The following is a 10651-nucleotide window of genomic DNA, read 5'->3' on the forward strand; positions in this document are numbered from 1 at the left end:
ACTAAACATGCTCAAAGAGCTTTACAATGGCCAACAGTTAACATTTAGGACGGGGCATGACGCGTGTTAGGCGATATTACATTTTTTGGACAGACAACGCTGTTAACGGCCAGGTATTCATTTTACACCTGAGTACGGTGAGATAATGCGAGTAAAGAGCCTTTTTCCAAGGACATAACTATGCGCTGATAGAGGCTCGAACAAACAAACTTCCGATCTGAAAGCGAGTGTCATACCACAAGACCGCATATCCTCACGAAAACAGAAAATGTGGACCTTTTGAGGATCATTTAAACCGATCGATGTTTGAAGGACGAGTTGTCTGGTCACAATTTACAATGCATGTGAATCCAGGGTACAACAACTGCCTGGCTAAAGCAGGAGATCGCGATTGTCAAACAATATTTTCCTTGAAGATAAACAAAGATAATTTAGACAATATGGGGAAAAATTAGAGGTAAACATTTTTTTTACCAAAGATTCAAACATGCATTATTTTGTCGGTTTGCGGTAGAAGACTGGTGATCATGATGTTCTTTTTTAAATTAACGCTATCCTTATCAATTACGGAGTGGCCGATTGGTTAAGACAGTGTACTGTTACTCGGACGGTCCCTGGTTCTTGCCGTTCTTCTCTCGTTTTTTTCCTTGAGCAAGATTATTATCGCCCAATTTTATCACCTTTTCTCACTTTGGACAACGTGGATGATTCCTGTTGACATCAGACATTTTGTTTGATGGATAATCTATATTCCTTCATGGAATGCGTGTGCGAGGAATCTAATAGTGCCGTGGGGAAGACATCATTTGTTTGTTTACCTAGTCCATGAAATCGTCACGTTTGTTAAGATACAATTACCATTTTCCTTATTCACAATTGTTTTGTATATCACATTGTTTGAAGAAAAATCTTTGTTATAGCTATTACAACTCAAAGCTACCGTTTTGCATACAGATTGGCTAAAATCGTTTTTAATTGGTAATCATTTAATATTAAATCAGAATAACTAAAGACAAAATATGTGTCACTGGAATCGAAGCATGAAAATTCAAAACTGTTTTAGTCACGGTCAAATCGTGGACGATTCTGATCTAAATGTCACAGAAACTATCTTTCGACCAATTGTCTCCGACGCTTTAATGTGGCATTTTGAACTTATAGTTCTTGGCATAATCAACCAAGGCTTGTGTTTGTTTGGATCAGTTACCAACATCATTAATATTATCGTTTTTATAAAGCTTGGAGTAAAAGATCCTATGAACGTAAGTCTTCTAGGACTGTCCGTCTCTGATCTCATGGCTTGCATTACAATGATTGGAAGCAACACATTCTTAAACCCGTTCTTCTACTCGTCGGAACTGCCTTTTAATTCTAAAGCAGTGAACTATCTCTATGCATCGTGGCCGCACTTATTAAGTGTCAAAGTATCAATGTTGATCACGACATTTATCACTGTAGAAAGGTGCCTTTGTGTTGTGTTTCCATTAAAGATAAAAGATCTTATCACAACTAAAAGAACAGCAATCATTATCGTGTTTATTTATGTTATGAACATTGCATTTGTGGCGCCTTTTTATTATGCTGCCTACTACGATTGGATCTACTCCCCAAGTAGAAATAGGACCATTTATACTATGGTCTTTAGGAAAAATAGAAGAGAAGTAACAGAACCTTCTCTATTTCTGAAGGGCGTGCGTTTCCCTTTTTCTGCCTTTGCTTTCACTGTAATAGCAACATTCATTTTGGTATCTAGCTTAATGCACGATGGAGGCAAGGGGCGACAGCGGGAAAAGGCGTGCTAACCAAAGGATCGACTCAATCTTATCCACTACCACCAACGTCATCATCTATCTCAACGTCATCTGCATCGTCGTCACACGATCACATGACATCACGTGATGCCAGAGTAAGCAGGATGGTAGTATTGATATCCACTTTATATGTTGTTACTTTCTGTCCCAGTATTATCACGACAATATTTATCCTCCTGAATCCCGAGTTCAGAGTTAGAGGTGCTGAAACCAACTTGTTGGCAGCCATATTTTCTTTTCTTTACATTCTAGAGACAACAAACGCGTTTTTTAACATATTCATCTATTTCAATGCAAGTTCCAACTACAAAACAATGCTCACAACTGTTTTCAAGTGTCTGCAACCAACGATTAAAAACTAACCACTTGAAATAAATCGGCGTCCAACTGCTCCATACATCAGGTTTCATTTTGAAATTAAATATTGAATATAAATATTTATGAAATATAAAATCTGGATCTTAAAAATGTGCTTTTAATTTATATAATTGAATAAAATTCCAACTTCAACAATAAACCATTCAATGTGTTTATATAATCATGTTTACTTTGGAAGCTAAAGGGTATGTATGTATGAGTTGCATTGTACATTAGTACGGCACCTATAAGGTGCTATGCTACATCAGCATACAAGTGTCACGGTCACAGGGAATTCACATTTCGGGACCAAGCACGTCTGTTCCTGGCGAGAGTCACAACTTCGTCAATGGGCATAGAATAGTAGAGTGCCTGTTGGTCTAGTTGTCGAGATCTTCAAGTAGGTAATAAAAGTTCGACGCAGGGGGCGATTTGCGTCCATGAGGAAGATATGCCCCTCAAAGCGGAGCCTGCGTCTCATCACTGTAGATACCAGGTCGAATTCGTGGCGTTTTCAATCCATCTTCGATGCAACATCTGGAGGTGTGAGAATTAGAAAGCCCGATGGAAATGAAGAAACCTCTGCAGCCTTCAATATCGTTCGTGGTGTGCTCCAAGGCGATATATTTTCCCCAATCGATTTCATTACCGCACATCTTCAAAATTCATAATAACACAAACGCCGGAGTTACTGTCGGCTTGCCACCCAACCAGGTTTTCCGACGATGCTAACCTCCTAGTTGAAAACGTCAAGGATGCATCAGAAGCTCTAGGGTAATCATTATGTCGTTTTCGAGCGGATGAGTTGGAGTGAGGTGGGTACCACATTAACATAAGTAATAACTCGCATAATCAAGCAATAAGATAATGCATTTCTAGTTTACATTTGTCAATGGATTGTCCCTATTCAATATTCCGTCTATGCACTGCCATGAGCTGCCATCAGTTCAGATAGGCCTTAGTCACATAATAAGCAATAATGGGTTTCTAGAAATCGGAATTTCTGAACAGAAACAGTTATGGAAATCTTCTTAAATGCTTCAATCAGGGTTTACAACCGGATGCTCGATGAATGCTCACATCACCCAACCGATAGTATGAATGAAGCTGACGTCAACAGTCTTTGTTGTTTTATCAAATCACTAGAGAGGTGATTAGATCTCACTAAATTATCTCCAATAGACGTTAGAATATAAAGCTACTAGAAATAGTTTTGTGTGTTTGATTGAAATTGTCCTGATGTCCCAAACTGGTGATCATTTTACTTACCTACCGAACAATCTATTATATTAGAATATATTTTCAAGCTTTCATTTAATTGAGTCGCAAGAATCTTATGGCAAATATACCATTTGCGATTCTTTTGTTCCATCTATGTCCCAAGCAAAACAGAGATATACATAAGAATTGGTTGTATCCGGTTTGCGAGAAAACTAGTATCTAAATAATCAAAAATTAATGCTATGTATTATTTAGCTTAGTAGAGCCCATCCTCCCAGCAGTGACCGGGTAGCTGGGTCTCTTAGATCAGGTAACAAATACTTTTCAACAGGCAGACAAACGCCATATCCGAAGGGTAGCAAGCAATTGCTGTTTCCGTTTAACGCATTAGCAACCGGGTTAAACCAAGACACCGTAAAAATTAAGGCTCCGAAAGACTACATATTATAACACGTAACAGACATACCTCTATTATGAAGTTTGGATCTATGCCTGCACCCAAAATAATAAAACGATGTTTTATGACTGGTAGTTCTTTGCTGATAGTTGAAACTAACGATGATAGCGAGGACTCCAACCACAATGATGATGATGACAAAATAGCCAACGTTAACATAGATAGGAGTGTTAGACTCAATAATGAACAAGTGAGCGATCGGTGATGATAACACATAAATGTTGTAGGCTACTGCTTTTTGAATCTATTGTTTAACTGGATCGTCATGGGGACAGACAGACACGATCCATCACTTTCAACATTGAGCAGTCTTCTATAGATTCTCTTTCCTCCCACTGAAGTGAGTCTTGTTTTGGGTTTTGTTTTTTTGTTTTTTTTTTTGTTTTTTTTTTGTTTTTGTTTTGTTTTTTTTTTGGGGGGGGGGAGGAAGGGTGGGGGGGGGAGGGGGGGGGTCGATTCGTTTCTGATTCTTGATGGCGGTTTTTCGTTTTTGGTTTTTGATTTTTTAATTCCATTCTATTTTTTTTGTTTCTTTTGTTTTACTCCTGTTTTTTTAGTTATTTTTCTGTCTTCTGTTCTTGTTTTTCCTATACTGCCTTTTTATTGAAGAACACAGTATGTGCTATTTGGTTAACATTGCATATACTGTGTTTTTTAAAACAACGGTTGTATAGATAGAAGGAATATGACGTCATTCTGGTCTTTGTTATTGTTTTTTGCCATCCACGTTTATGAGTAACCCTCACTAAACGGTATTATCCAGACTATAAACTTTCAAGGTTACACACAGATTTGTGTGTTGGTCCGTCGTATTTCCAAATGGCAATATTTTGAGCTTCTTATCCAAGCGCATACAATCTTTATTCTGGTACATAAATCCTATATATCACGGTCTATTCAATTTTCTCTCTTTTTTTTTTAAATATGAAAGATCTTTAAATAAGCATATCCAATATATATATATATATATGTATTTCACGAAGGAATATAGATAATTCATCAAACATGATGTCTGATGTCAACAAGAATCACCCATGTTGTCTAAGTGAGCAGTTTGGGGGTTAATAATCTTGAGCAAGAAAAAAGCGAAAAAGCGGGGCTCGAATTCAGGACCTTCCGGGCCACAGTGCAATGTTTTAACCACTCGGCCACATCGCCCCCCTTATATATATATATAGGTGTCCCAGGCTTGAGAGTTTGTTGGGTTTTGGTTTTTTTTTTTTTTTTTTTTTTTTTTTTTTTTTTTTTTTTTATTTTTGCCAAGATGAGGGTCATTTAAATCGATTGGTTTTTGAAGGATGAGTTTTCTGGCCAAATTTCAAAATCTTTTTTTTTTCCAGAGAATGGCAGATTTGTATCTTAAGTTTCATGGAGAAGCTTCAATTATGTGTTATTTTTAATCTATTTAATTTCAAAATCAATGTTTTACATCAGCCAGATGTGCGCGGTGATACGACGATAGTGCTTGTAGAAGAATACGAAGCCATTGTTTAAGGCTTGTTGATTTTCAAGAGTGAGTTGGATATCGGATAAACTGTTCACTCTTAGAAACCAATTAGCAATAATAACAAAATTGTCATCTCCAGGATAGCATTACAAGATATGGCTAAAGGCTCAAATTGGATTCGATAGACTGATGTCACGTCGCCTAGCAACGGCGGTCATCGTGGTTCTAAACAAAGAAAATCGGTATTTTTTATTCTTCATGCTGGCTAGAACTTTTTATATGTCTTGTGAGTGATCAAAATGTGTAAAAGTCAAAACATGATCAGATTTATAATGTTTTTTTTTCTCTGGATATGCTCGTCCGAGAAATATTTCATAAGGGCGTCCACCATTGTTCCGATAGTTTAGAGCCGGTTACCAGCGTCATGATGAGGGAAGTGACGTTACGACTGTTGAAGCGAATTAGGACTGTGTTCTTTGAATGCCTTTGGTGTGAAAAATACAAAGTGATCCATCGATATGACACCTAAAAAATCATCAAATAATATGTTTTTATGTTTTTTTATGTTTTTAAGGGTTTTACGGCGCTTGCAACACATTAAGGTCATATCAGCGCCAGTAAAAAGGAAGAAAATGGGATAGTAAAAAGTTCTAGAATTACAATAAAGCATCCAAGAAAAGGGAAGACAAAGGGGAATTGGTTCAAATAAGATACAGGTGTAGATTCCAAGAGTACACTATCAAAGTACTTAGTTTGAGATCACCTAAGTCTCATCCAGACAAGCACAGGTCCTCACTAAGAGGAATACACTCAAATGTTTACCAATCATATAATATAATATGTAAACTAAACATAATACAATGCATAACCGAGAGATGATTTACAAGGAAAAATATATCATCTCCCAAAACTATAACTATGCATTCGACTGTTTCCCTCTCAGCCAAGGACTCCGACCAAGCAATCTCATTCCAAGACAAAGACAGAGCAATTGGAAAACAGATGAGGGGATAGAAGACACTGCAAGTACCTCCCTGCCCGCTATGGGAGGTAGGAACCCCACCCAGATCAAATAATAAATGAGTAAGAAAAAAATTACCAGTCATATTGAAATTTTAGATAATAGAAACTCTTGTTCGATCAAAGTTTTAAAACTATCCAGAGAACGTGGACGTCTACATTCTTTGTTTCGAGTAGAATAATATTATCCCACAAGTGAACGGTACAAAACATGTCAGATTTTGGTCTGACATTATTATTAGATACATTTGGATAAGAAAGGTTTAAGTTGATCTCCTCTTGTAAACGTTACTATAGACACAGTGATTGATTGTGATCTTTCAATATTATCAATCTTTTGTATCAGTCAATGGATTTGATTTGATTCAAGTTTCACAGCTTATTCAAGCTTAGGTTTTCGCCAATAAATCAACAATTTGAAGACAACATACATGAAAGTGGGGGAAAATGGTAAATAGAACAAAAAAAAATACACTGATACCATTAATAACCACAAAAAATACAACAATCGTAATACCACCAATATGTATAATAAAATAATAATAATAATAATAATAATAATAATAATAATAATAATAATAATAATAATAATAATAATAATAATAATAATATAATAATAATAATAATAATAATAACAATAATAATAATAATAATAATAATAATAAATAATAATAATAATAATAATAATAATAATATAATAATAATAATAATAATAATAATAATAATAATAATAATAATAATAATAATAAATAATAATAATAATAATAATAATAATAATAATAATAATAATAATAATAATAATAATAATAATAATAATAATAATAATAATAATAATAATAATAATAATAATAATAATAATAATAATAATAATAATAATAATAATAATATAATAATAATAATAATAATAATAATAGATAAGAAGAAGAAGAAGAAGAAGAAGAAGAGAAGAAGAGAAGAAGAAGAAGAAGAGAAGAAGAAGAAGAAAGAAGAAGAAGAAGAAGAAGAAGAAGAAGAAGAAGAAGAAGAAGAAGAAGAAGAAGAAGAAGAAGAAGAAGAAGAAGAAGAAGAAGAAGAAGAAGAAGAAGAAGAAGAAGAAGAAGAAGAAGAAGAAGAAGAAGAAGAAGAAGAAGAAGAAGAAGAGAAGAAGAAGAAGAAGAAGAGAAGAAGAAGAAGAAGAAGAAGAAGAAGAAGAAGAAGAAAAGAAGAAGAAGAAGAAGAAGAAGAAGAAGAAGAAGAAGAAGAAGAAAGAAGAAGAAGAAGAAGAAGAAGAAGAAGAAGAAGAAGAAGAAGAAGAAGAAGAAGAAGAAGAAGAAGAAGAAGAAGAAGAAGAAGAAGAAGAAGAAGAAAGAAGAAGAAGAAGAAGAAGAAGAAGAAGAAGAAGAAGAAGAAGAAGAAGAAGAAGAAGAAGAAGAAGAAGAAGAAGAAGAAGAAGAAGAAGAAGAAGAAGAAGAAGAAGAAGAAGAAAAGAAGAAGAAGAAAGAAGAAGAAGAAGAAGAAGAAGAAGAAGAAGAAGAAGAAGAAGAAGAAGAGAAGAAGAAGAAGAAGAAGAAGAAGAAGAAGAAGAAGAAGAAAGAAGAGAAGAAGAAAGAGAGAAGAAGAAGAAGAAGAAGAAGAAGAAGAAGAAGAAGAAGAGAAGAAGAAGAAGAAGAAGAAGAAGAGAAGAAGAAGAAGAAGAAGAAGAGAAGAAGAAGAAGAAGAAGAAGAAGAAGAGAAGAAGAAGAAGAAGAAGAAGAAGAAGAAGAAGAAGAAGAAGAAGAAGAAAGAAGAAGAAGAAGAAGAAGAAGAAGAAGAAGAAGAAGAAGAAGAAGAAGAAGAAGAAGAAGAAGAAGAAGAAGAAGAAGAAGAAGAAGAAGAAGAAGAAGAAGAAGAAGAAGAAGAAGAAGAAGAAGAAGAAGAAGAAGAAGAAGAAGAAGAAGAAGAAGAAGAAGAAAGAAGAAGAAGAAGAAGAAGAAGAAGAAGAAGAAGAAGAAGAAGAGAAGAAGAAGAAGAAGAAGAAGAAGAAGAAGAAGAAGAAGAAGAAGAAGAAGAAGAAGAAGAAGAAGAAGAAGAAGAAGAAGAAGAAGAAGAAGAAGAAGAAGAAGAAGAGAAGAAGAAGAAGAAGAAGAAGAAGAAGAAGAAGAAGAAGAAGAAGAAGAGAAGAAGAAGAAGAAAAGAGAAGAAAAGAAGAAGAAGAAGAAGAAGAGAGAAGAAGAAGAAGAAGAAGAGAAGAAGAGAAGAGAAGAAAAAAGAAAAGAAGAAGAAGAAGAAGAAGAAGAAGAAGAAGAATGTCACCACAAATTTTTTTGTACTTTAAACTAGGAGATCCATACATTTTAATCTTTCTTCATATGAAAAGCAAAAGACATTATGAAGCCTATTTGGTAGCCCGTCGTTGTACATTTTCAAGACCTGTTGACTGTTATGTATATATATATATATATATATATATATATATATATATATATATATATATATATATATATATATATATATATATATAATTTGAATGGATTCACTCACTTATATGGCCGAAACGTATGTGGCTTCTATCCACTTCTTCAGTCGGCATACTATGTCCGTAAAATGATTATTCCATCTTGGGGTCAATGACATCAGCGTTTAGAAATGCTCAAATATATCGCGAAAGTCATTTTCAGATTGGCTGTAAGACAGAACAAATCATCTGGAGGAATCAGTATGTAAAGTAGAAAGTAAAATACAAGAAAAGATCGTCCCAAAATATAAGCCTTCCTTGGGTGTGGATCGAACCCCAAAGGTCCTGATTACCTGTTAGACGTATTGCCACATAGGTTGATTGGATTCACTAGTCTGATGTCACATCGCCCAGCAACGGCGAGCAGCCTGGTTCTAAAAAAGAAAATGGGTATTTTTTTTTTATTTTTCATGCTGGCTAGAACTTTTCATATGTCATGTGATCAGAATGTATAAAAGTCCAAACATGATCATATTTATGGGGTTTTTCTCCTCCGGATACATTTTTATGCTCGTCGGAGAAATATTTCGTAAGGGCGTCCGCCATTTTTCCGATAGGTTAGAGCCAGTTACTAAGTTACCATGCGTCATTACGAGGGTAGTGACGTCATGACTGTGGAAGCCTATTGACAAGTGTGACGATTTAATGTTGATATTTCAAAAATTAAGTACGCGTGTACAGCTTAATCTCCTCTACTGGCTTTATCAAGTGTGCTGAGGGACGTTAAGAACAGAAAAAAGCATAGTTAGTGTTCGACTGTTGTGTGTGTTTAGCTCGGTACGAGTGTGTTTATGGTTTGATAAGCATATTGTAAAGGAGGCTTCGAGGTTTAGCGCTATAAAAGAACACTTTATTATTATTATTATTTCATTATTATTATTATTATTATTATTATTATTATTATTATTATTAGTAGTAGTAGCAGTAGTAGTAGTAGTAGTAGTAGTAGTAGTAGTAGTAGTAGTAGTAGTAGTAGTAGTAGTATTATAATTATCATTATTATTATTATTATTATTATTATTATTATTATATTATTATTATTATTATTATTATTATTATTATTATTATTATTATTATTTACTAAAATGGAATAGAATTTTAATTCAATTTACAAAGGCAGATGACGTGTATGTTTCGAGTTTTCCCTTTGTGAACAAAACATGATAAATGGGACACTAAAGAAGATGCGCCTTCTATGCCATCTATTATTATTTATGGAAGAGAACATATTATTCAAGAGCCACGAATGCTGACTTTTAACCCTCTCCATACCAACTATAGGAAAATGGTCACATTCGTTTCGATACAACCAACATTTTTCTTATTCAAATTTCTTTTGTACATCATAAAATTTAAAGAAAATGAACAGTGTGTTGTAGAGCATGTTTTGCTAAAGAAATTGTGGATCTTACTGCTATTGTGTTTGAGTGATAAAAATATATTTATGTGTTAGTTGGGTGTGAAGTTTTGGGGAAAATCCTGAAAATGGCTGGTAAGGAGAGGAGTTAAATACAGAGAGTGTAATCTGACTTAGAGTGCGTCAGAATAAAAACGGCACTGATAAACAAACGGAAAAATGAGAAAGCAAAGGGAATTACAAATCCATTTAAAAATTGCTTGTCCAGAAAAATAACAGAAAATAACTTCGTCATTGATCTCTAAAAAAAAAGAGCTTTTATATAGCGCAATATCCACTAGGTGTGCTCAAAGCTCTTTACAAGGCGTCCCTGGTCAACAGCAACATTTAACATGTAGTACGGGACATAACGCCTATTAGGCGATATTACAATTTTTCGGACAAAGACAACGCTGTTAACGGCCAGGTACTCATTTTACACCTGAGTACGGTGAGAGAATGTGAGTAA

The 10651-nt window shown here is 34.3% G+C and overlaps 1 protein-coding gene across 1 annotated transcript; it reads left to right on the plus strand.

Moving 5' to 3' along the window:
- The first annotated feature begins 1040 nt into the window (after positions 1 to 1040).
- On the plus strand, positions 1041 to 1802 carry LOC144975765 (uncharacterized). Its single transcript, XM_078919952.1, has one exon. It carries the CDS (start codon positions 1041 to 1043, stop codon positions 1800 to 1802), a length of 762 nt encoding a protein of 253 aa, XP_078776078.1.
- The last annotated feature ends 8849 nt before the right edge of the window (positions 1803 to 10651 follow it).

Source organism: Berghia stephanieae, chromosome 6, assembly GCF_034508935.2.
Source record: "Berghia stephanieae isolate SIO BIC M18660-M18661 chromosome 6, UCSD_Bste_1.3, whole genome shotgun sequence".
Classification (NCBI taxonomy): domain Eukaryota; kingdom Metazoa; phylum Mollusca; class Gastropoda; order Nudibranchia; family Aeolidiidae; genus Berghia; species Berghia stephanieae.

What these genes read in the sequence shown, in the direction of transcription:
- LOC144975765 (XM_078919952.1), top strand. Translation starts at nt 1,041, where the DNA reads ATGAAAATTCAAAACTGTTTTAGTCACGGTCAAATCGTGGACGATTCT.